General features: G+C 47.8%; 2 protein-coding genes across 2 annotated transcripts in view; one reads left to right on the top strand and one right to left on the bottom strand.

Moving 5' to 3' along the window:
• The window catches only part of SNRPA (small nuclear ribonucleoprotein polypeptide A), a 48,928-nt gene that overhangs the window by 12,743 nt on the left and 11,446 nt on the right, over window positions 1–24,739 (top strand). The window lies entirely within an intron of this gene.
• Window positions 15,654–24,489, bottom strand: LOC136569929 (zinc finger protein 551-like). The gene is made up of 4 exons (XM_066570282.1): window positions 24,426–24,489; window positions 23,546–23,631; window positions 17,664–17,742; window positions 15,654–17,477 (listed from the first exon to the last, which is right to left on the bottom strand). Exons 3-4 carry the CDS (start codon window positions 17,713–17,715, stop codon window positions 16,219–16,221), a joined length of 1,311 nt encoding a protein of 436 aa, XP_066426379.1. The 5' UTR covers window positions 17,716–17,742; window positions 23,546–23,631; window positions 24,426–24,489; the 3' UTR covers window positions 15,654–16,218.

Below are 24,739 nucleotides of genomic sequence, written 5' to 3'. Positions count from 1 at the left end.
CACTTTAGCTTCCAGTAAAGCCCCTGTTGGGATCCCCCATCATCCCAGAAACAGAGGTGGATTCTGCCCCTGCATGATGGCATCCGGGTACATTGTGCACCTGTGTCAACTAAAGCCTTGTGCTCCTGTGGCTCTGCTGTGCCAGGCCATGGACCCACACAGTCCAACTGACCCCACTGTCCTTTTTCCACACCCAGCTGGAGGCAGGGCCCCTCTAGCTCTGATCATGGTACTTGTTGCTTGCTCCTTGTAAATATGACCTGGAGGTCCCTTCCAGAGAGTCAGAAGTAACATCAGCCCTTCAATTCCACCTGAAGACTTGCCCAGTGGAAACTGAGGGGCATTTTTCCTTGAAGAGTTTTCTGTGGTGGTTAATTTTGCTTCTCAACTCACATACCTGTGCTGCCAAGGCAGAGGTGGGTTTTCCATCCCACTTCCATATGTCTTCACCAAGGCCAGGCAAGTAAAACCACAGGTTACCTTGTGGTGTGCCCCTCTCTCTTGAGCAGGAGGCACTTGCCCCTTATAGAGTCCAGTCTGTGCTAGTGGAGCATAGGGCACTTCTTTCAGTTGCTGGAGGTCTTTTCCACAGACAAGATGCAAGCCCATATGGTGAAAAAGATACTTTCTTCATATTGTGAGCATTTGGTAACCAAATTATCGACTCTTTGTTCTCCTTTCCATGACATCACTGCCAATGAGTTGGTATCATGATGGCACCTCAGTAGGAACTTCCATCACATGGTTTGTGTACACTGAACCTCATCTGGATCTACAGGGGACTGTAGGTCTGGACACAATCCTGTGCCATGTGCCCTGGATGATCCTGCCTGAGCAGGAAGGTTGAACCAGATGATCTGCTGGCCCCTTCCAACCAAACTGATTTTGTGATTCTGTGAAAGCAGGAGCAGCTTGCAAGTGATTATGGCATACAGACAATTGGGGAAAAGAAAGTTCTGCTAGTTACAGGGAGAAATGATAGTACAGGGAGCAGGACAAAGGGATATGGAGAGGAGATATGGCACAGGGATTAATGATGGCACAGTGTTACCGTATTTTAGCTGGTTTGCGATAGACAAATCAACCAGCCCCTGGTTTGACGGACAGGGGCCTTGCCCAGTCACATCTCTCCCAAGGCTGCAGGCGTTTCCTTGGCCAGGACCTGAAGGGGCGTATAGAGTTCTGACCTATGAAAGTATCCAGATGGGATTTTTCAAATGCCCTATATAAGCAAGGGCTTGGGAAATAAAAGCTCTCTGTTGCCACATGAACATGGGGGTTGTTGCAGTTTGAATTTATTTTATTGATTCCTTGTTAAGTGGTTTGTTCTGTTGTACCCCCATTTTCTCCCCAAGTTGGTTTACCCCTGGGTTTTATCCTCCCTCAAAGCTGTCCCTCATGCCATTCCCCACCCCTTGTTCTAGCTCTTTCCCTGCCTGTCAAGGCAACCCAGCCCTTGATTCCCGAACCTCCCCTGCCACTTAAACCTCAGGCCAATCCCTGTCCTGCAACACCCCTTTGGAATTCCCCTACTCCTCGAAGCCCCATTGGCCCAGGTGACCCATCCTCTCCACCCTCCTACCCCAGCTGGCCCGGGACACTCCATGTAATCCCCTCACTGGTGCCCTGAGGATTCCCTATTGGTTAGCTGTTTGTATCCACCCCCTGACTTGTATCTGTACAAAATCCCTTGCGCAATAGAGCTAGGGGCTCTTTGTCCTGATCCCTTCATGTGGGTTAAACTGTTCCATGTGGAACCTCAAGATGGAGCACCTCCTCCTTTCTCTTCTGCCTGCTCCCTGTCGTGGCTTGTGTCTGGTACCATAGAGCAAGTGGCTATAAAGGTTCTGCCTCCGGTAAATCCCCATACCGAGGCAGTTCCCCTCTCCTGGCGTGGCACCGGAGCTCTAAGAGCCAGCCCGAGTTCTGGCAGCCACTTCAGGGGTGAGTGGTCTTTGTCTCTTGCCAACTTCCCCACCCCCCCTGCCTGACACTCACAGCACGGGGAGCAGGACAGAGCAACAGGAGATAAGCCAGGAGGAAGGCAGGGAGAAGGTTCCCCACTGGACTCCATAAAATTACATCATAGAACCGATCTAATTGCGTTCCATTGCGGGGTGCGGAGGTTCAGGGACAACATACCATGACCAACATGATCCAGTGAAGCCAAATTTATTATCCCTAAAAAGACTGTATTTATAATAAATCTCTACTGTCCACGCGTCTCTAGCTAATACATGATTGGTTAATCCTAGCTGTTCACGTATCTAAAATAGAATGCTGATTGGATCATCTAATTTTTCATGTGTCTTGCTGTGGTCATCTGGCCCACCCATGACTCACTTTTTTCTTACTTTCCCAAGCTCACTGACAAACTTGCTGAGTCTAATGATTCTTCTTCTTGTATCTTTTTCAAGGGTATACTGACCCCATTTCTGAATATGTCCATTATTCATTGCTTGTGTATGTGACCATTGTCCATTAGTACAAGCAGACTGGATTGTGCATTGGCTGAATATGGCCATTGTCTAGCAAGAGCTCCTCAATCTGCAAAAAGCTCTCAACAGTTCCCTGGCTTTGTTTTTGCACAAGCCAGACTGATTTAAAAGCACGGTCAATTATTTTGTGCACACAGCATAGTAAGCAAGGCACTATAAGCAGAATTGAAAAAAGAATACAAAGTATCATAATGCCAAAGTGTACTAAGTCCTTGAGCCAGCCTGTTATTCCCCAGGATTTTAGCCACTTATCAAAAGAATTCTCAACAACTGTGAGCTTTTTCATATTCTCCTTAAGCAATGACAGTTTCTTGTGAATAGATTCAGAGTGGTCAGAGAGATCCATGCAACACATCCCTTCAAAATCTTCACACCCATGTCCTTGTGCTAGCAACAAAAAATCTATAGCAGCCCTATCCTGTAACACAGCGTGGTGTATGCTACCTACATCAGTGGTGAGCTCATTCAGTATTTCAGATATAATGTTAATTTGTTTTCCTGTCCAACAAGCCAATTGTTTTAATTGTGTAAGGGCCTGTGATGAAGCTACTCCTGGTGTAAAAAGTGATGCCAGTATAACCGAAGGCCTATTCCACAATTCTACATTATCCTTACAGTCTGAGCCTAATAGATGCACACTATGTTTTGGACGGTGGAATTTGTGCCTGATATCAAGCATCTGTTGAATGCTAGGGGCAAACAGTGTCAATTTCCCAAAATAGCACAGTCCTCCTAATGCTTTCTGAGGAATTGCAGGCCAGGCTCTATCTCCATAAATGAGAAAAACTCCAGGAGGTAACATGCTTGCTGATTTTTGTTTTAAGGATACAGACCATGTCCAATTGGCACAGTATGCCGTGATATTGTAATACCACGAAGAAACAGGAGATATCCAAGCACTATCATCTCCGGTTTTTCCTGACCTCTCCCTAATCAGCTCTTTACCTTTGTAGTACTCAAAGAACAAACAATAATTTCCTGGCACTGATCCCAAAATATCCAGTTCCTGTGGTTCCTGACTTGTAGTATTTAAACCTTGAGTGATTGTAAATGCCTGAGCTCCTAAAGGATTTCTAGGGATTTTTTGTTTTTCACACCAATTTTCTGTGATCATCCCATTTTGATTAGTAGTACACCAATTGGACCAGGCCTTACTTAAGTTGCCATAAATTTGAACTCTGGTCCAATTTCCGAATTCTTCCATTGAGTCTAAGGGAATTCCAATTAAACAGGTGCAAAATGGATCCGAAGGTGTAGCTGGTGATAAGCAGAAAGATTCTTGCCCTGTTCTGTTAGCCCCTGTAACCCACATGTTAGCTCGCTGCTCTATTTTGTATACTCCCTGCCTTTCCTTAATCACTACACTGAGCACCATTGTCAATATTTGCCAGATTGCTGCCATTGTTGCTGTTGTCTTCAATCACGCCTGTGCTTTGCCCAAATTGCTTTAGCCTGGTTCCACTCAAAATCTCTAAAGTGATGTATTTGTGGTATTGCTATTCCTACTCCACATTCAGTAGCTAATATCTTGCTCTCTAGTACAATTTGGTTTACTATAGCAATTAAAGCAAGGTTAAACTGCACCCACAGTAACAATCTTTGCTTGTATACTTCTATCAAAGATGCATCATGGAGAAAACTCTGATATCCTCCTGAGTTACGCCCTAAAAATTTAGCTAATGCTAATGCTAATGCTAATGCTACTCTCAGGGTAATAGTGTTAAGTATGTGAAACCAGTTATTGCATATCAGGTTAATGGGCCTAAATTTTTGCTTTTTCCCTCGAACCACTGCTGAATTATGTTCTTGACGAACTTGTCACCGGGTTTTTAAGTTACACTTTATACAATGAACCTTAAGCCACGGCTTACATACACAACCATGCAGATAACAAGCATTTTCTATCTGATTTACAACCTGTGATGAAAGTGAAGGTAAAAGAAGTCTGTGTATATCTAACCCGTGTGTATTAAGCCTATGTGGAGTTGCTAGTACTCCCTCAGCATACTCCAGCAAACTTGGTAGATATTCAGACTGTTGTTCAGGTGTCAGGGGTTGAAGAATCAGATTCAGGGCTCTCTGGAATCGGTGCTTTTGCCGATTCTCCGCCTCTGGATACAGCATAGGTTGATGACGATGGTTTCAGATAGGGCTTCACCCACTTTGCTGGAATCCAATGAATGCCTTTATCTGTAAGTAAGCACATATAACCTCTTCCTATTAATTTTACTGTAGCTGATCCTTCCCACACCCCTGTTTCTGGACTTTTGAACATGACCTGAATACCGTCAGGCAGTTCCTCACTTGGATTACGTGTGAGGGCATGATGCACAAGAATAGGTGGATCTTCCCTATCTCCTGTTGTTCTAAGGTAATTAAGCACAAAAATGGCTTTAGCTGTTTTTTCCTCAGGGGATAACCCTGTAGTTCCCCCTTTTTGTTTTTGCAGCATGCCCTTGAACATCTGATGGGCATGCTCAATAATTGCCTGACCAGTAGGATTGTGAGGAATACCAGTGTCATGTCAAATACCCCATAAATTACAGGAACGTTTGAATCTTAAGGAACAGTAAGCAGGACCATTGTCAGTCTTAATTACTAAGGGGATACTTAATATGGCAAAGCAATTGTACAAATGTTTCTCAACATGATGAGCTGTCTCACCTGTTAAGGGAGTAGCCCATATAACATAAGAATAGGTATCAATGCAAACATGTACAAACTTTTTCTGACCAAATTCTGCTACATGAGTTACATCCATTTGCCATAATTGCAAGGGTTGAGTACCCCTAGGGTTAACACCAGTGCCTAAACCAATGCCATCTCGTTGACAATCAGGACAGGATCGCACAATACCCGAAGCATCAGTAAGGGGAATACCAAATTGTTTAACTAACATTTTTGCAGATTGATGAAGAAATGCGTAAGTTTTAGCTTGCTGAAATTTATCAGAGGTTGGCACTGGCCAGACAGTGGCTACAAACCGATCAGCTCGAGCGTTACCTTCAGACAGACCAGGGAGAGCTTGATGACTATGAACATGACTAATAAAGTATTCCTGCCCTCGTTGATTCAGGTTTTTAAGCAATCAGCTTAAAAGGGAATACAAATGCTCATTACTCACCTCCTTAAGTACTGCTCTTTCTAGGCATTGGACACAGCCAACTACATAAAGCGAATCAGAAACAATGTTAATAGCCTCATTATTCCAATTTTCAAAAGCCCAAATCACAGCTTTCAATTCTAATGTCTGCAACGTATCTTTTACCTCTCCAAAAATGACATGCTTTTTCCACACTTTGCCTTGCTGCCAAGTGCAGGCAGCCTTTTTTGACCTTTTACCTGCATCTGTAAATACTGTCTGCCCAGACACCGGACAGTGAGATCTCCAGGGTCTGTCCTCCAGATGCTGATGCTACAATAAAGATAACACCCGGTGCCATGGATAAGTATTGTGAACTTTACCATCATATGCAGCCAAAGCTATCTGTAAAGAAACAGAATGCCTACTTCCCCATTCAAGATACCAGTTAGCCAATGGTACTAAAATTGCATACGGTTCGTGTCCCCAGATTTCCAACATTCTCCCTCTGCCCTTCATAATAAAATGAGCAAAAAGTTCCAGTCGAGTAGTAATAGTTCTAGATTGTTTTACAGGTAAAAATACCCATTCCAAAATAACTAAAGGATTAGCCCGAGTTTTAACCCTTGACAAATCAAGGTGAAAGGATGCTTAGCATAATTGTCATCCTCCTTGCTTTGATTGATGATCATCAGTTGAACTGGAACATCCTCGATCAGACAATGTGCATGTGATGTAGCAGCCTTTGTGGTAATGTGATCCAAGGCCAACTGTTGTTTTTTATCCAGTGTCTGGTGTTCATCTGCCTGAGACAAAGTACCTAGTAACTGTATTAATGGTTCAAGTTCTTCATTAGTTATCCCACAAATAGTTCTAATCCATTGAATATCCCCCACTAACTTCTGGACATCATGTACAGTTTTAATTTCAGTGGTAATGGTGAGTTTCTGTGGCTTCACTACTAACTGATCAATCTGCCACCCAAGATATTTCCAAGGAGCAATTTTTAAACCTTGGTTTAAACCAGTTGCAGTTGCTTTCCTCTAGCAAAACTGTCATGGTTTTTAGAACAGTTACAGAGTCTAATTGTTTTCCAGCCACTAATATATCATCCATGCAGTGATGGATGATATACTCAGGGAATTGCTGCTGAGCAGGTTCTAATGCCCAAGCGACATAAATTTGGCACATCATAGGGGAATTTCACATGCCTTGGGGCAAACAAATCCATCCATACCTTTTGTAGGGTTCTGCCTTATTGATAGATGGAACAGAAAATGCAAAATGACTTGTGTCATGTGGATCAAGGGAATGGTGAAAAACAATCTTTGAGATCAATGATCAATAGATTCCATGACTCAGGTATCATAGTAGGAGATGGAAGACCAGGTTGCAAGGCACCCATAATTAGCATTACTGCATTAACAGCACGTAAGTAATGTAGCAACCTCCATTTCCCACTCTTTTTCAGGATGGCAAAAATTGGAGTGTTCCAAGGGCTAGTGGATGGCTTTATGTGCCCTTCCTCAAGCTGTTCTTGCACTAATTGTTGGATTATGGGCAGCTTTTCCTTTGACAGCAGCCACTGATCAATCCACTCAGGTGTATCAGTGGTCCAGCTAATTTTGAGGATCTGCTGCCTTCCAGTGGCTGCTGCTAAAAAGGCTGTGTAACAATGGTAGCTTTTAGTTGACTTAACAGATCTCTACCAAGCAAACCTAGTAAAGTACCAGGAGTTTGCATGACATAAGGCCTTGTAGATACATTCACTCCATCTGGGAAAGTAAAAGTAATTACTTCCCTGCTCATCTGAGTTGCCTGAGTCCCTCCAATACCTGCAATACCTAAAGTAGGATCGGCCAATGCCCAATGTTTTGGCCATATTGTGTTTGAAATGATGGTTACATCTGCTCCAGTGTCAATTATGAGTTTCTTAGTAATAGAATCACCATTAAGATGTGTCAGGGTTACCTGTTTGTCTGGTTTACCTCTTGTGATGTCCATGGCCCAATATACTTCTGGTTTACCTGTGGAACCAAAGCTTCCTGTTCCCTGTTCCTTGTAGCCTGTACAGGGGACACAAGACTTAAAAGGAACAAGCTGAGCAATTCGTGAACCTTTGGGAATAGATACAGGAGGGAAAAATGTTCTAACCATAATTTTAACAACCCCTTGATAGTCTGCATCAATAACCCCAGGAATTACATCCAATCCCTTTTTACTGGCTGATGATCTCCCTAACAGAAAAGCACTAAGCTCATCCCCCAAGGGTCCTTTTACATTGGTATCTATCAGGTGCACAGCAGAGTTCATGATGGTCATGTCTACTGTGGTTTCCACATCCACGCCAGCACTTCCAGAAGTTGACGATCTGAGTGAGTAAAGTCCTCCTCCTCCTCCATGGGAGGCTGAGCTATCCAGGCAGCTCTCCGTACTTGTTTCTTTACCTGCGGAGATAACGCGCTCCTAAGTTAGTTTCCCTGGAACCGACATTCTTTAGTATTGTGGTTATCTTTTTTGCAGATAGAACAAAATTTTTTCACAGTTGTAGAGCGACACAGACTCCTAACATGTTCGATTTTACCACATTCAAAGCATTTAATGTTCTTTCATTTGGCTCTCTTTTGCAGTTTAGAAAGCAAAGGTTTTACTGCATCCTGTACTGCAGCAGCTACATAGGCTGTTTTTTGTCTTTCTGTAGTTCTAGCCATAAGTTCCAGTATTTCTGTAACATCAGCTCCCTTCTTTAATGTTCCCAAAATCTGTCGAGTTTTATCATTAGCATTGTCAAAAGCAAGCATATTAAACAATTGTACTTTTGTGTCTGAATCCAAATCAGGATGATCATAGATAGCTTCATGCAATCTGTCTACAAATTTATCAAAGTCCTCATTCATTCTTAGGCGAATCTGTGTAAAAGACTTAGTACATAACCCATCTGGAAGTGCTAGTTGTTATATGCTAGTTATTGGCTCATCTGCAAGATTTGATCAATGCTCCTAGCCTGGGCAGTGGCAGTAGCCTAGGACCCTTGGCCAAGTAGCTGTTGTGCTGTTAAACCATACAGAGGATCACCCTGCACTCTCGGTGCTTCCTGAGCACACTTTTCCTCCCAGCTTTTATGACACATCACCTGCTGATGGGGTGGCGTTATAAGTCTTATTAGGGTATGCCCATCAGCCGGAATTAGTGTTAGATGTAAAAATATACTGCAGAAGTGACTGTGCAAGTTGGGATTTTCAACCAAATTGTGAAATTGCAGCTCTCAACCTTTCTAAAATCTTCCAATCGAAAGGTTCCCAAACTCTACCGGCAGCATTAGTTACTACAGGAAAAGCCTCTCCATCATTTGAGAGAAAAGTCCCTTCTACAATAGCTTCTGTAATAACTCCCTTCCACTTTCATTTCTGAGCTGCTTCTATTTCAGGGTCACATTCCAACTCTAATTCCACATTTTTTACAGCATGAGAGGGAGGGTTTCATTTAACTGGCTTGAATACTGGCTCAGAGACAAAATGAGAGGGTAGTAACTGCTTTCCTGGTTGTGTGTCTGAACCTACTCTCATTGGCAAGTCCATTTTCTCAGAAGAGTAGTCTCTTTTGGGGACAACTGAATCCTTTTGTTGAATTACCAATTCTTGCAAATTGTCCACTAAAGATTTTAAATCCTCTTCAATAGAAGCATTACTCATAATAACATATCCTTCCTTATCCTTTTCACTTTCAGCATGTTTAGTTTCTAAATTACTGTTATCAACAGTTTGTTCACTCTGAGTACAGCTGTCCTTTGGTCTGCAGGCTAACCCCCCCAAAGAGGCAGCGGCTTCCTCATTCCCGCTCTGACCTGGAGTGGCAGTCCGTGTAATGCTCGATTCCGAGCTGAGGGGTTGTGGGCTGTGTGAGGGAATATCTAAGGTGGTAGAAAACAGTTGCTGAACTGAAGTTACTGGAAATGCCTGAGGCTGTTCTGTCTCAGAGGCAAGGGCTGCACAGGCCGCAGCAGCAGCTTTCCTCTCTGCTTTTAAGGCTTGTAACACCTCTATGATAGTTTTCCACAAAGTAGCATATTTAGATGCCTCTTTTGCCTCACTCCCACCAGATGCAATACAGGCCCACAACGTCCAACCCACAGCTTCCCATGTCAAAATCTCAAAAGCAACCTGTGCTCCTGCTATGAGATTATGGTCCCAAGCCCATTGTAATAGTCCCTTCAAATTGAAAACATCGTACTTTTGTTGTCTCTTAGAGAGGATATGTTGGAGGAGTTTCTGAACACCTTCCCTTTCATGTTCAGACCCCATCTCCTCCCCAATCTCCTCCCCAGCCACTCACCTTGATCAGGGCAAGATTCAAGTCATCTACAACTGGAGCTCCAGTAACCTTTTGCTCTCTCTGGGGCAGTGAGGATACTTTTGACCGGCTTCTCCACTCCTCGAGGGTTGGCTCTGATCCTCTGCACAGCAGCCAAATTGCCGACCTCGAGTCCCTTTCGTGCTACGACATGGGGCCTGCCTGCATTCTCCACCAGAAATGTGGGGTGCAGAGGTACAGGGACATCACACCAGGATCCAGTGAAGCCAAATTTATTATCCCTAAAAAGACTATACTTATAATAAATCTCTACTGTCCACGCGTCTCTAGCTAATACATGATTGGTTAATCCTAGCTGTTCACGCATCTAAATTAGAATGCTGATTGGATCATCTAATTTTTCATGTGTCTTGCTGTGGTCTTCTGGCTCACCCATGGCTCACATTTTCCTACTTTCCCAAGCTCACTGACAAACTTGCTGAGTCTAATGATTCTTCTTCTTGTATCTTTTTCAATGATATACCGACCCCATTTCTGAATATGTCCATTATTCATTGTTTGTGAACGTGTCCCTTGTTCATTATTACAAGCAGGCTGGATTGTGCATCGGCTGAATATGGCCATTGTCTTGCAAAAACTCCTCAACCTGCAAAATATTCTCGACAGGTGTTTCTTATTTGCAGGGACAGAGCATGGCCCAGTATCGCTTCACACATCAAAGGCGGACTTTGTAGCTTGGAGAGGCTTACCTTGCTGGCACCTGTGACTGTGGTCACAAGGGTTTTCAGGATGAAGAAGAGATGAGAATGTTGACTCCATGATCAGAAGGCTTGATTTATTATTTTATGATATATGTTACATTAGGACTATACTAAAAAGCAATAGAAAGGAAAAGGTTTCTTCAGCAGCTAGCTAAGCTAAGAATAGAAAAGAATGAATAACAAAGATCTGTGTATCAGACAGAGAGCAAGAGCCAGCTCTGTCATGAGTGGTCAAGAAATCCAAACACCCACAGGAGACCAATCACCTGTTGCATTCCACAGCAGCAGATAACCATTGTTTACTTTGGTTGCTGAACTGCAGCTTGTCACAAGGAAAAATCCTAAGAAAGGATTTTTCATGAAAGATGTCTGCGACAGGCACCCAACATGAAAATGATTCATAGCCAAAGAGATAGAATGAAAAGATCTAGGCACTACTTTGAATCTGATTGCAAAGACAATGTTATGTATTGGAGTAAAAACAAGACAAAATCAGCCTCCATCTTGTTCCCTTGGGTGGCTGCATCCAAAGCCTTAGTGATAGTATAGGGATAAAATGTTTCTAAAATCATAGAATATTCAGGGGAGTTAGAAAGGAAGGATAGGCCTGGTAGGTCCTGGGAAAATGTTGAGGGAGACCCTGGGAAAATATTAGGCTGCACCTGTACAATCATTTAATGATTATCATAAATGATATGATTGTTAGATGCGATGATTGTTTGGTAATTGGATATAATTACTGTTTAATCATAAAAAGAATCATGAGAAACTATGTTAGGGGGGTTTGATGGAAATTACAAAAATCCATGCTTGGATGAAATCAATGTATACAATAGAACAATATAAGTTTAATAATTAATATGTAGTTATATAACAATAAGGGTATAAAAACATGTTCATCCTGAACCCATGTTGGAGTCACATTTGGGTCTGTACCCCTGACACCCGGAGCTCTTCAATAAAAGCACCTGCATATAATCATTCTGTGATTATGTGTTCCTGATCGCTAACATTAGGACAATTAGACCATCTTGGGTGCCTAAGTGAGCAAACCAATGCTACCTCCCTTGCCTTGAGTGGCCTGCTGTCAGACGTAGATACCATCAGACACACCACCTTGCAGAACAGGGCAGCAATAGACTTTCTACTTTTGGCACATGAGCACAGCTGTGAGGACTTTGAGGGAATGCGTTTCACGAACCTCTCCAGCCAGCAAGTCAATCCACAACAGCATTCTAGTGCTGAGGGGAGGGTTCAAGAAGCTTCAAGTGGAAAACAAAGACTGGTTGAATAAACACTTCTAATTGTGGGGACTGAAGGGTTGGATGATGTCTTTAGTCAAGACAGGACTGTTAGTTTTCTTGGTTGTTGTTGTTGTGGTGTTGGTTGTTCCATGCTTGTTTGGATGTTTTTATAGTTTTGCAAAGTTCTTTCAGCTCCATTTTTGTTAGAAAACAGAAAGGGGGAGATGTGGAAATTGGCCCAGCTGTGACTCGAAGTCAGCCAGATTTTACCCCAAAAGAACTGGGCATTAGTTTCAAGCCCTGGGAATCATTTGTTTAACTTAAGGTGAGCCTGAGAGCTCCCCCATAAGCCCTTGGTGTTATGTTAAGTTGTCCAAGTTCTGCTCCCCTATTGATTACTTGTTTCCCCTATATGGTTATAGTTCCAGAATGTTCCACCCCCAAGTGTATATGTTGCTGCTTCCCCTTTGTTTTGGGTCTCTGGATGCTGCCCCTCACACTGTGCTCAGCTGCTCCACGTTTGCTGTTTTTCATCCTTTATTAAAGTTCTTTCCAGGCAACTCCATCGAACCCACTCCTTTTAATTTTTGTCACCCTCGCCCTGAAGTTAGGGAACCAAAGAGGTTTGCTGCAGCCATCCTCACCACAACAGTGATGGATCTTAATCACTGCAGGTAATCTTTGGTAGCGATGATTGGGTGCATTGCTGAGCTTCTCCTTCTGTGATTCTTTGCTGCTTTGAACTACAGTAAATTACACTGATTCCTTCAGTTCATGTTTGTTTCTTTGGTGCTGACCCTGCCCACTCATGAAACAAAACTGGCGTAGTCTGGCCAGATCACAACAAAATGTCACTTCTTAAATGTAAATTTAAGGAATCAGTCCCATCTGAAATTCACAGATGGGAAGCCCTTCCCTAGAGTTTGCTGACTCTGGAGTGGACTGAGGTCAGAACACCGTGTGAGCAATGGGGCAGTCAGTTTAAAGAAGATGAACCACTGGATGTATTAAAATGCATCCAAAAATTGCATATGGAGAAAGGAAAACAACTTGTGAGTGGGTAAAGATGAAGATGAATTTTGTTAACAGCACATTGGAAACAGCACCAACAGAAGGACCAGTTGTTGTCGCTCTTACATGGAGCAACAGCAGAAGTTTTTAACCTTGAGCTTATATTAATTTGTTCAAGTGAAAGAATATTAATATAATAAATAACTATACACATATATGTAATAAAATATAACATTTTAATATATATTTATAAACATATATTTTTATTTATCTATGTTTCTATTTATATATAAAATAATAATAATAATGTGAAATAATGCTGACAATTCTGATTTACCACCTGTGACTGCTCAAGGATCTAGCACTAAATATCCTACAGAAAAGCATTGGCCAGGACCTGAATGTCAGTGGTAAACTTTGTGAGATTGTATACAACAAATAAAGGAGGAACGGATGAAATTGGCTATTTTTATGGGGTTTGCTGATACTGTGACGTGGAATGCTTTGTCTGTTACTGTGAAAAATACAGTGATTTAAGACTGCTGGGTTTTTCATACACCAGACTATCCACAATCTGCTGGATTGATTGAATGGGTAAAAGGGTTATTCAAAGAGCAGTTGAAAAAAGGAGGAGATGGGAACCTGCCCCCATGGAGAACCCATCTCACAAATGTGCTTTATAGCTTTAACAAGGGTAACAAGGGGCCCCCCTGGGAAATGGAAACCCCCTGGATGTGCATGGCTGCACTTAATTTGCAAATACAACCATGAACAGTGACGCTTTAACTTCCTGAGAAATTATTCTGGTCTGATGGCCCCTGACAGGGCCCTCCTAGAGGCTGCAGGGCTGGACCTTCATGCATTATAATTAATTAGGATAAATCAAAAGCAAATGAGAATTATCAATACTGACATAGGAATTCCAATTCCTCCAGGACACTTTGGTTTGATAACTGCTCGCTGGAGCTTGGCTTTAAAAAGCGTTCATGTCATGGGAGGAATTGATGCAGATTATCAAGGAGGAATTAAAGTAATTAATGTAATTAAAGTCACTAAACAATAACGAATAAGGTGTGATTATTCAACCCCATGACAGGGTAGCACAGTTATTGATACTGCAGTTTTAAAAACAATTGTGAAAAAAGGAGATGCACCTCCAAATATCACTGTTGTTGGAGATAAAGGATTTGGATCCATCAGTCCTAATAATGGAGCTGAAGTGTGGGTCCAGAGGCCAAAAGGCCCTCCCAATCCAGCTGAAGGAACAGCTGTGGGGAAAGACAACACTGTTTGAATCCTGAAACCAAAATCACCAAGAAAAGGGGGCTAAAATCACCCACACAGGCTTAAGATCCACCCATATGGGTTTAAAATCATCCAAAGGGACCTAAAATCCCCACTAAAATGCTTGAAATCACTCTGAGAGATCTAAAACCCACCCTAAACCTGCCCAGCTTGGCCTAAAATCACCTAAATGGGCCTAAAATCTCAGGGACTGGGACCGAGACTGGGACCAGAACTGATACCAGAACCAAGACCAGCACTGCTCTGGGACAGGCACCATTACTGGGACCAAAACTGAAACCAGCACCAGAACTGGCACTGGGACAAAGACTGAGACCAAGACTGACACTGGGACTTGCTACCGGGAGTGCTTCAGAACCAGGACTGGCACCGGGAGTGCTCCGGGACCAGGACTGGAACTGAGACCAGCACTGGCACCAGGACTTCTCTGGCACTGGGACCAGGATGGAGACTGGCTGGAGCACTGCGGGACTGAGACCAAGACTGGCACTGGAATCAGCACCGAGACTGGCAGCGCTCTGGGACTGGGACTGAGGCTGGCACAGGGAGCACTCCAGGACCAAGACTGGCACAGGTACCAGCACTAGAACCAGAACAATTCAGAGACCGAGACTGAGATGGGGACTGAAACCAGAAGCGGCACCAGCACCGAGACTGGCACCACTCTGGGACTCAAACTGAGACCGGGACCAGCACAGCTGGTTGAGATTGAGATCAACACCAGGACGGGAATCAGCACTGGGAGTGCTGCAGGAGCATTCCGAGACTGAGACCGAGACTGGGACTGGGACTGACACTGGGAGTGCTCCTGGACAGAGACTGAGACCAAAACTGGGAACGGGACTGGCACCGGGATCGATTCAGGACCTCTGTATTCACTCTGGAAAGTTTTGGCTATGCCCCCGTGCAGGACTGGGAGGGATCCATGGGCAGGGTGGGACTGCCTCAGTTCACATTGTTTGGTGCAGCCATCCCAGTCCAGATGATCCCAGTCCGCATGATCCCAGTCTGTATGGTCCTGCATGGCACACACTCCAAGAGTCTGGAATTCCAGTTCCCCCTGAGGAAAAGGTGTCCTGCCCTCGAAGGCAGAGCTCTTAAGAAGGGGCCAAAAGCCAAGGAGAGCAAGATCTTACAGTGACATTTCACTGCCAGCCTTCACCGATCGTTGCTGTAGCTCCTGCATTGAGAATTAAATCAGAGCAGGGTCTTTGGTGGCAGCTGTCCTGGCTCAAGGGAGGCACTGAGAGAGAAAGAGAGCAGGCAAAGAGAGGCAGGAGAGAAAGGAGGACACAAACCAAATCAGCTGTCAAGGTGGCACTCCGGAAACAGAACTGTGACTGACTGAAAATGAATGGGACAGAAATCACTAACTCTAAAAGTTTTATTTACTATCAAATACATCCCACCCACCCAGCCCCACACAATCTCAATCCACCGTTCCAAATTTGGATCCTACTTCTCCCAATCTCCTTCCAACCCCTTCTCACCATGGTGGCTTTGAAATCAAGTGAGTTTGGCACACAATTGAGATTTTTGAGGAGGGAACAAGCAATTTTGAGTTGGGATTGAGCCCTTCTGGCGTACAACTGTATGGTTTTCAGTGGGACTGAGTTGCTATGAGGAGGCAGATCAATCCCTCTTGGTTTCTGCAGTGCAAAGAGATGGAGAACACTGCCCAAAATCCTCCCAGAACCCATAAATCCTCAAGATCATGTCTCCAAATTCTAAATTCCCTCTAAAACAACTGTGAAATGGTGGGACTTTAGATATCTTTGATCAGTTTCTTTCTTTTCAAGCCTGTTTTGCCTGTTTTTAAGGGATGAAGATGAATCAGAAGAAAATGAAGGCCAAAACAAAAGGATAACCAGCTAGGTGCCTTCCAACATAGATCACAGGGAATGTGGGTCACCAGAGCTCTTCTCAACAAGGGTCCTCCAGTGGGGGATGGAGTTGGAGCAGCACACGAAGCTCTTCCTGAAATCGGGGCACTCACAGGGCTTCCCTTACTGGTGGCTCTGTTGGTGCTTGGTCAAGGCTGAGCTCTGTGAGAAGCTCTTCCCACACTGTGGACACTCGTAGGGCCTCTCCCCAGTGTGGATGCACCGATGGGTGATCAGGGTAGAATTGTGCTTGTAGCCCTTCCCACAGTCGGGGCAGCGGAAGGGCCTCTCCTTTGTGTGAATCCGTTGGTGGTTGATGAGGGTGGAGTTGTACATGAATCCCTTCCCACAGTCGAGACAGTGGAAGGGCCTCTCCTCTGTGTGAGTCCGACGGTGCACGAGGAGATGCGAGCTGATCCGAAACCCCTTCCCACATTCTGAACACTTGTAGGGTCTCTCCCCAGTGTGGATCACCTGGTGCTGGACCAGGTTGGCACGCTGGCTGAAGCCCTTCCCACATTCCCCACATTTGTAGGGCCTCTTCCCAGTGTGAATGTTCTGGTGCTGGATCAGGTTGGTGCTCTGTCTGAAGCTCTTCCCACATTCCCCACACTGATAGGGCCGCTCTCCAGTGTGGGTCCTCTGGTGGCAGATCAGGTGGGAGCTCCGGCTGAAGCTCATCCCACATTCCTCACACTCATGGGGCCTCTCCCCAGTGTGGATGCGCCGGTGCCTGACAAGATGGGTGTTTTGCCTGAAGCCCTTCCCGCAGTCGGGGCAGCGGAAGGGCCTCTCGTCTGTGTGCGTACGCTGGTGCACGAGGAGACTGGAGCTGAGCTGAAACCTCTTCCTGCACTGATCACACTCATAGGGCCTCTCCCCAGTGTGGATCACCTGGTGACGAATGAGGGTGCAGCTCCGGCTGAAGCTCTTCCCACATTCCCCACACTCGTAGGGTTGTTCTCCAGTGTGGATAATCTGGTGGCGGATCAGGCTGGAGCTGACTCTGAAGCTCTTCCCACATATCCCACACTCATACGGCCGTTCCCCTGTGTGGGTCCTCTGGTGCTGAATCAGGCCGGAGCTCCGGCTGAAGCTCTTCCCACACTCCAAGCACTTGTGGGGCTTCTCCCCATCATGATGCTGCTCATGGACCACCAAGTCCGAGCTCTGGCTCAATCCCTGGCTGCCTTCCCGGCCCAGGTTGGGTCTTTCCTCCTCAGATCCCCGTGATCTGCGTTTGCAGCCCCTCCTTGCGCGCGATCTCCGGGGCTTTTCTTTGCCCTTCGATTCCTGTGCTGTGGAGCTGCTCAAAACGGCCTCTTCCATGAGGTTCTGCCGTGGGGATTTGTCCTCCCTGGCCTCCATCTGCAGCTCCTTCTCTGGGGGAAGAAGGGCAAGCAGAGGATGGGATTTGCCTCCATGCCACAGGGAAGGGCAAGGAGATCCCCCCAGTGCATCCCCAGCAGGACAGCTTTGGCAGCAGGGTTGTCCTGCAGCCGGGGGCCGTGCTGGGCTGGGAGATGGAGCAGGAGAGAGTGGGAAAGGGGCAGTGACTTCCTCCTTACCTGCCTGGGTGTTCCGTGGCATCTTCCTTGTCCTTGCACCCTCCTTCTCCATCCAGCCAAGGGTTGGGAATGGGAAATCCTGGTTTGAGGGAAAACAAGGGATAAGCATGTCGAGTTTGAAGGTCCCTCTGCTGAAGTCCATCTCTTTAAGTCACCGTGCATCTGGGGTCCATAGACTCCTCCAGAACACCAAGATTCAGCCCTGAAAAAGCCTCACAGAAGTTCCCCATCTCTGGTCTCTCCCCTTTGGTCTTTGGGGATTCCTCCCTGTCCCAGCTGCTTGGGGTCATGCTCATATTGTGGGTCTCCCTTCTCCTTGGTCACCGTCCTCTTCAGGCTGCTGTGAATCCTAAGAATCCAAAAGGTTCTCCCCTCCTTGGTCTCCCCATTTAGGGATGCTGGGGTTTTTTGGGGTCACAGGGTGCCTTCTCCCCTTATTCTCTGTTTTGGGGTGCAGGAGCTCCAAGGAGCTCCCCCCTGCCCCTCTCCAGGCTGTTGAAGATCTTGTGAATCACGGCACTCTCCCTTCTCTGGGCTCCCCACTTTGGGCTCCTGGGGAACACAGGGCTCTGCTCCTCCAGGCTGTCACTGGAACCCCTCAATGTCCCCAAAAGGGGCCTTTTCCACTCAGCTGTACAGTTCTACATTCTCCAAACACTGCCCCCAAAAAAACCCAACCCACAGAGCCCCCAGAATATCTGGGCCAAGGTCCCCCTTCCCTGTCACCTGCAGGATGGTGGGGTGATGATCCCACAGGTGCAGGGCTGCGAATTCAGGGAGTGCTCAACCTCATGGTTCCTTCTCCTTTCCTTGATCCTCCTCCTCCTCTTCCTCCCACTCCTCCTCCTCCTCCTCCCTAATCCCACCTCCTTCTCCTACTTCAATTCCTCCTCCTCCTCCCCCAGCAGCAGCCACACCCTTGGTGCCCTGTTCCCGCAGCCCTCGCAGCCCGCGGCAGGAGCGGGGATGGAGCCGGGACAGGTCAGGATGGGCAGCGCGGGGCTCTCGGCTGCTCCCACCCGCTGGGGGCTGGGGGAACCTGGCCCGGGGAGAAGGAGAGGCAAACTGGGAAAACTGGGGGCTGCAGATCCACACTGGGGCTTGCTGGGGACTGACAGCCCTTGGGGCTCCTCTTGGGAGATCCAGGGGGGGGAATGCAGAGAGGGCTGGGGGATACCAGGAGTGGCATCACTGGGAGGAACTATGCTATACTGGGGTAACTGGAAACTTACTGGGGCAACTGGGAATGACTGGGAATTACTACAAGCATGCTGAGAGCAACTGGGGTATACTGGGAGTGTCTGTAACCAAACTGAGGTGACTGGAACTACACTGGGAACAACAGAGACCATGCTGGGGAGAACTGGCATGACAATGTGGGCAACTGGGAAGGAATGGGGGTGACTGGGTCTGCACTGGTGGCAACTGGGCATGACTGGGGCCATGTTGGGAGGGATTGGGATCATCCACAGCATGACTAGGACTATACTAGGGACAACTGGGTGCAACTGGCTTCACACTGGGAGGAACAGGGAGAAACTGGAACCATGCTGGGGGCAACTGGGATCCTACAGGCATCACAGTGGAAGCAGCTGGGCCCATGCTGGGGCAGACTGGGATACTTGCAGCAACTGGGACTGCACTAATGGTGACTGGGAGTAGCTGTGGTCAAATGGGATCAGGCTGGAAGCAACTCTGGGTATCTGGGAGTGACTGGGAACATGCTGGGACCAACTGGGTTATACTGGGAGAGACTGAAACGATAGCGGGGGTAAATGGGAGCCACTGGAATCATGCTGAGTGATAATGGCAGGAGGTGTGCCTATGTCAGGGTCATACTGGGATAATACTGGGAGTAAGCAGAATAGTACTGAGAGTATGTAAGAGTGACTGGGATCCTACTGGAATCAGACTGGGGGTGACTGAAAAGGTGCCTGCCATGACTGGAACCATACTGGAGGTGACTGGGAGCAACTGGGACCGCACTAGGAGTTACAGGGAGTCACTCTGGGCATGACTGGAATAATACTGGGAGGATCTAGGAGTCACTGGATGCAACTGGGATCATACTAGGAGTGACTGGAACCATACTGGCAGTGACTATGGGCACTATGGGGACCACCCTGGGAGCTACTGGGATTACAATGGGTGTGAATGGAACCTGACTGGGGGTTACTGGGAGCTACTGGGCCCATGTTGGGAGGAAATTGTGGACACATTGGGAGCAAATGGGATCAACTGGACTGTACTGGAACCATGCTGAGCGGACTGAGCTCACAACTGGGATCATACTGGAAGCAACTGGGAATAACTGGAAAAGACTGGGATAATTCTCAGGTAACTAGAGCCTCACTGGGGCAACTTGGAGTGTCTGTAACCATACTAGGGATAACTGGAACAACACTGGGAACAGCAGGGACCATGCTGGGGATGACTGGGACTACTCTACAGAAACTGGAAGTGATTGAATCTACACTGGGGGACACTGGATGTGACAGGGACCATGCTGAGAGGGACTAAGACTATTCTAGGGGCAACTGGGATCATACTTGTAGGAACTGGGAACAACTGGAACTATGCTGGGGGCAACTGGGATCATACTGAGGGTGACTGGAATCATACTGGAATTGACTAGGAGTGGCTGTGGGCAACTGGAATTGTGCTGAGAGCAACTGGGAGCATGCTGGGGGTGACTGGGATACACTGGGAGAGACAGGGATTCACTGGGATCATACTGGAGGCTACTGGGGTCACTCTGGCATTGACAGGGAACAACTGGGATCACACTGGGGGCAACTGACATCAGACTGGGAGTGACTGGAATTATACTGGGATTAGAGTGCGTGTCATTGGACCCTCATTGGGGGTTATTGGCAGCTACCAGGCCCGTGCTGGGAGCCAACTGGGGATATAATTAGAAGAACTGGGAGCAAGTGGGATAAAAACAGGGGCAAGTAAACCATGAGGTTCACTGAGGCAACTAGAAGTGCCTGGCAATAACTATGAGAAAGTTCAGGGTACCTGGGATATACTGGAAGTGTTTGACACCATAGAAGTAGTGCCTGGGGTGGCTGAGAATGCTCTAGAGGACCTGGGATCATGCTGGGGGCAAGTGTGAGTGACTGGGGCCATGCTGGGAGAGACGGGGACCATATTGGAATGACTGGGACTAAGCTAGGGGCAACTGGGAGAACTAGGAACACACTAGATGAAAGTGGGAGCAAGTGAGATCTTGCTAGGACCAAATTGCATCATCATAGGGAATGACTGGGAGTGACTGGGCTCATAGTGGGAGTGTTGAGGAAACTGGAAATGGGGGGGAGCAACTGGGCTTATAGTGGGAGCAGCCACTTCCAGCACCAGGAACCCCAAATGCCATTCCCAGCTATCCCACTTGCTGGGGTCCTGGCAATCCCAGGGGTCCCTCCCTCTCAGGGTCCCCGCTTTGGCCTTCTGGGGCTCTCCTCTCTCTGGGCTCCCGCTCGGGGAAGCCGCGGCTCTCCCGGGGCTCCCCAGAACCGGCGCCCCCCGCCGGTGCCGCCACTCCCGCGCGGTCCCCACACAGCCCCGGCAGAGCTCGGAGGGCCCGGCTGGGAAGCCCAGCCCCCACCGCGGGGGGACCCGCATCCCCCCGCCCCTCGCTGGGGCCCTGTCACCACCCACACCGGGACCCCCAAAAACACCTCCCGGGGACCCCCCAGTGTCCCCCCGAGGGCCATCTGCGGCTCGGCTTTGGAGCCCTGCCAGCTCCAGACATGCCCCCCAAACCCAGGGAGCCCCCGGCAGATTTGGGGCCGAGCTCCCCCTGCCCGGGCACTTGCAGGATGGGGCGCGATGGTCCCGGGGCTGCAGCGACTTCAGGAACCGCCAGGGCCATGTGATTCCCCCCTTGTCTCTTCCTCTGCTGCTTCCTGCTGCCACTCCACCTCTTCCTCCCCCCTCTCCCCCATTCCCAAACTGCGAGGCAAAAGGGGCAGGGTCAGGGGAACACGCGGTCCTAAAAGGGCCCAGTTTGGCCTAAAATCACCCTAAAGGGCCTCAAGTGCAGCAGAAATCCACCAGGTTTGGCCTCAAATCAGCCAAATGGGATTCAAGTTATCCAATGGGGTCTAAAATCCAACCAAAGGGGCCTAAAATTGCCCAAAGCGGTTTGCAACCCACACAAAACAGCCTAAAATCACCCTGAATTTCCGAAATGGGCTTAAAATCAGCCCTGAAGGTATCTGGTTTTGCCTAAAATGACCCAAATGTGCATAAATCCACCATAAAATCCACCTGTTTTTACTAAAATCACCCACAGGGACCTAAAATCACCCAAACAGGCCTGAAACCAACACAAGAGGACCTAAAATCACCCTACTAAGACTTGGTTCAACCTAAAATTAACCAAAGAAGCAAAAAAATCTAACCAAATGGGCCCAAAATCACCAAAACAAGGGATCTAAAATCACCCACACAGGATTAAAATTCTCCCAATATGGGCATAAAATCAGCCAAAGGGTCCCAAAATCCACACTAAAACTGCCCAGTTTATCCTAAAATCATCCAAACAGGCCTAGACTCTATACAAATGGGCCTAAAATCATCCCAAGGGATCTAAAATCCACCCTAAAACCCACAAGATTTAGCCTAAAATCATTCAAAGAGGCCTAAAATCCACACTAAAAGGCTTGAAATCCCTCCAAAGGACCTGCAACCCAACCTAAACCTGCCCAGTTTGGCCTAAAATCACCCAAATGGGCTGAGATTGAGGCCAAGACTGGGACTGGCACCAAATGGGCTCTGGGGTCGCTCGGGGACCTCTGGGTTTGGCTGCAGCCCTGGACGGGACGGAGCTGAGACTGGCAGGGGCCGGGGCCTTCGGGAGGGTTTTTGGGAACACTGGGCTTCTCTGAGCTTTGGGGAATTTTGTTGGGAGTTTAGGGGAAATTATTGGGTTTTTTGAAGGTAATTACAGGGTTTTCGGGGAGTTGAGGAATTTTGAGGGGCTTGGATTTTGGGGGATTTTATTGGCACTGTGGGGGGTTGTTTTCTAGGGGTGTTTGGGGGCTTATGGAAATTTTTTGGGTTTTTTTCTTAATTTTAGCAGGTTTTACTGTAATTTTCTGGGGATTTTGTTGGAGTGTGGAGTTTTTCGTGGTTTTATTGAGTTTTTAGGGGTTTTGAGAGCATTTTATTGGAATTTGGGGGGCATTTAGTGGGATTCTTTGAGGGTTTGGGTTCTTTTGGGATTTTTTTGGGGAGATTTTGGTGGGGTTTTGTTGGGCTTTTTGGGTGTTGCCAGGATTTCTTTGGATCTTAGGGGGATTTTGTGGGATTTTTTGTGGTTTTGGAGATATTTTTGGGGGGGTTTGTAGGGTCTAATTGGAATTTTGACGGGTTTGTTGGGATTTCAAGAGATTGTGTGAGCTTTTACTGAAATTCTAGGGTGTTCTGACGGGATTTTATGAGATTTAATTGGGATTTTGTGGGTTTTATTGGGAGTTTTGGGGGTTTTAAGGAGATTTTGGTGCCTCTCAGCCCTTCCCCGCACCCAGGGACAACCATAAAGCCCCTCAACCCTGAAGCCCCCCCAAACTACCACTAAAAACAAAATCCTCTAAAAATCCCAATAAATTCCTCGAAAAACCCAGAGAATCGCTCAAAATCCCAGTGAAATCTACCAAAATTCAAAAGAACTCCCCAAAGTTTCTATAAACCCCCCCAAAACCCCAATACAATCCCCCAAAATCCAAAACCCACAAACCCACAAAACCCCCCAAAATCCAATAATTCTCTCCAAAAACCCACTAATTCCTCCTAAACTCCCAACAAAATCTCCCAAAGCCCAAAAAAGCCCCACCAAAATGCCCAAAAATCTCCATAAAATCCCCCAGACTCACAGGGATCAGGGGGCCCCCGGCTGGAGGAACAGGAGCCACTTCAAGGGGCCCTTGAAGCTTTTTGGGGAGGGGGAACGATGGGAGACCTGCACAAAAACGGGGATTGGGAACCCCTGTTCTGCCCCCTCTCCCCAAAACGCCCAGACCCTGGTTCAGAGTGGGCCTGGGACCTTCTGGGACTCCCAAATCTCCCCCAGGACCCCCCTCCAGGAACCCCAAACCCTTCCAGAGCCCCCTCAAGGTTGGCCCAGGACACCCTGGACCCCTAACCCCCCCCCCCAGGTCCCCCATACCCCCAGAAATCCCTGAGACCACCAGGACCCCCCTGAGAGCCCCCAGACCCCAATCAGGCCCAGCCCAGGATGTCCCCTGAGAACCCCCCCAGAGCCTTCCCAAGACCCCTCCCCAAAGCCTTCCCCCCGACCCCTCCCCAATCAACTCAGGGATCATCCGCAGATTCCCCAGACCCCTCCCCAAAACCAAGCCAGGACCCCCCAGGCCCCCCAAAACCCCTCACACAACACCCCAAGACCTCCCAGACCCTCCCAAGACCTTCCTACGACCCCTCCCCAAGACCCCCCAAGACCCTCCCACGACCCCCCCCTCAAGACCCCTCTTAGGACCCATCCAACCCCCCAGATCTCCCCCCACCAATGCCCCAGGACCCCTCCCCAGAGCCTCCCTGACACCTCCAGGACCCCTCAGGATCTTCCCCCCATCAAATACCTCTCAATACCTCTCCCCAGACCCCCAAGACCCCACCAGACTCCACCCAGGACCCCAAGAACCCCCCCAAGAACCTCCCACAATTCCCTCTTAGGACCCTCAGCCCCCCCCCATCTCCCATCTCCCATCCCCCACGCCCCCACCCCTTCCCCACCTGTCCTGGCCGCCTCAGCAGTCCCAGGATCCCTCGGTCCTCTCCCAGCGCCTCCCACAGCACCCGCCCGAGCCCGGGGAGTGGAGGGGTGGGGGCGGTGGAGGCGGAGGAGGAAGATGAGGGAGCTCCCGCTTCACGTGGGCCCCGGGGTCAGAGGGCGCCACTTCCGGCTCGCCTGTAATTGGCTGGAACGGCGCGGGGGAGGCGGGCGTTGTGAGGTAAACCGCACGATGAGTGGTTGCTTTGGGGAGGATCGCGCCGCTATTGGTTGGAAGGGGCCCGCGCCGCTATTGGTTGGAAGGGGCCCGCGCCGC

This window comes from Molothrus aeneus, unplaced genomic scaffold, assembly GCF_037042795.1.
Source record: "Molothrus aeneus isolate 106 unplaced genomic scaffold, BPBGC_Maene_1.0 scaffold_30, whole genome shotgun sequence".
NCBI classification, from domain to species: Eukaryota; Metazoa; Chordata; class Aves; order Passeriformes; family Icteridae; genus Molothrus; species Molothrus aeneus.
The sequence above is the reverse complement of the archived record's forward strand: the minus strand, read 5'-3'. Positions and strand labels throughout refer to the sequence as shown.